This window comes from Volvox carteri (genome assembly GCF_000143455.1).
Source record: "Volvox carteri f. nagariensis unplaced genomic scaffold VOLCAscaffold_354, whole genome shotgun sequence".
NCBI lineage: Eukaryota > Viridiplantae > Chlorophyta > Chlorophyceae > Chlamydomonadales > Volvocaceae > Volvox > Volvox carteri.
In genome coordinates, this window is record NW_003307884.1 from 10,676 (window position 1) to 11,465 (window position 790).

The 790-nt window shown below is 46.1% G+C and overlaps 1 protein-coding gene across 1 annotated transcript; it reads left to right on the forward strand.

The window, feature by feature from the left end:
• Positions 1 to 383: 383 nt before the first annotated feature.
• Positions 384 to 599, forward strand: VOLCADRAFT_71420 (uncharacterized protein; the record flags this gene model as incomplete). The annotated part of the gene is made up of 1 exon (XM_002959546.1): positions 384 to 599. A coding segment is annotated over one exon (216 nt), but the record flags the coding sequence as incomplete, so codon positions are not given.
• Positions 600 to 790: the final 191 nt, after the last annotated feature.

Genomic DNA, 790 nt, shown 5'->3' on the forward strand with positions numbered 1-790 from the left:
TGCCAGTTAAATTCAGCGCGTGTTCCTAACTGTCTGCTAGCTGTGTTCATCAACTTCCTCCCAACGACCTACCACGAATTGTTTTTCAACAGTCAGGCAACTGTTTGGCCAACTGTCTCCGATCTGTCAGCCAACTGCCTNTGAACTGTGTATTGACTTGACTTTTTGCCAACTGCCAACCCACCTATATATATATTACTAGTGTCCTGACCACCAACAATAATGTGTGTGCCTGCGGTAACTACCTTTTTTTTACTTAGTAAGTGCCCATAAAGTGTCTGCCACCACATCATCTGCCTGATTGCCTGCTAACTGCCCACCAACTGCCTTCCAACTGTCTCACAACTGACTAACAACCGACGTACTGATTTTAACTGTCCCATCAACCATGTGGCTTGAAACCGACTGACTGTCCACCTGTCATGTCAGCAACTGCCTGCCCAACTGTCTGTCCACAGCCTGCTCAACTGTGTGCCAACGGTTGTGGGGTCAACTGTCTGCCAAATGCCTACAACTGTCTTATAACTGTCTTAATAACTGTGTACCAAACAGTTGTGTGCCAACTGTCTGCCAACGGTTGTGGGTCAACTGTCTGCTAACTGTCCACCAACTGTCCTAATAGCTGTGTACCAAACAGTTGTGTGCCAACTGTTTGCCAACGGTCTACCTATTTACCTACATCTATCTGCATCTAACTATCCATGCCTACGTACCTAATGTATCGAGATAGACAGACAAACAGACAGATGGGTAGTTGTATACAAACAGACAGACAGACAGGCAGACACAA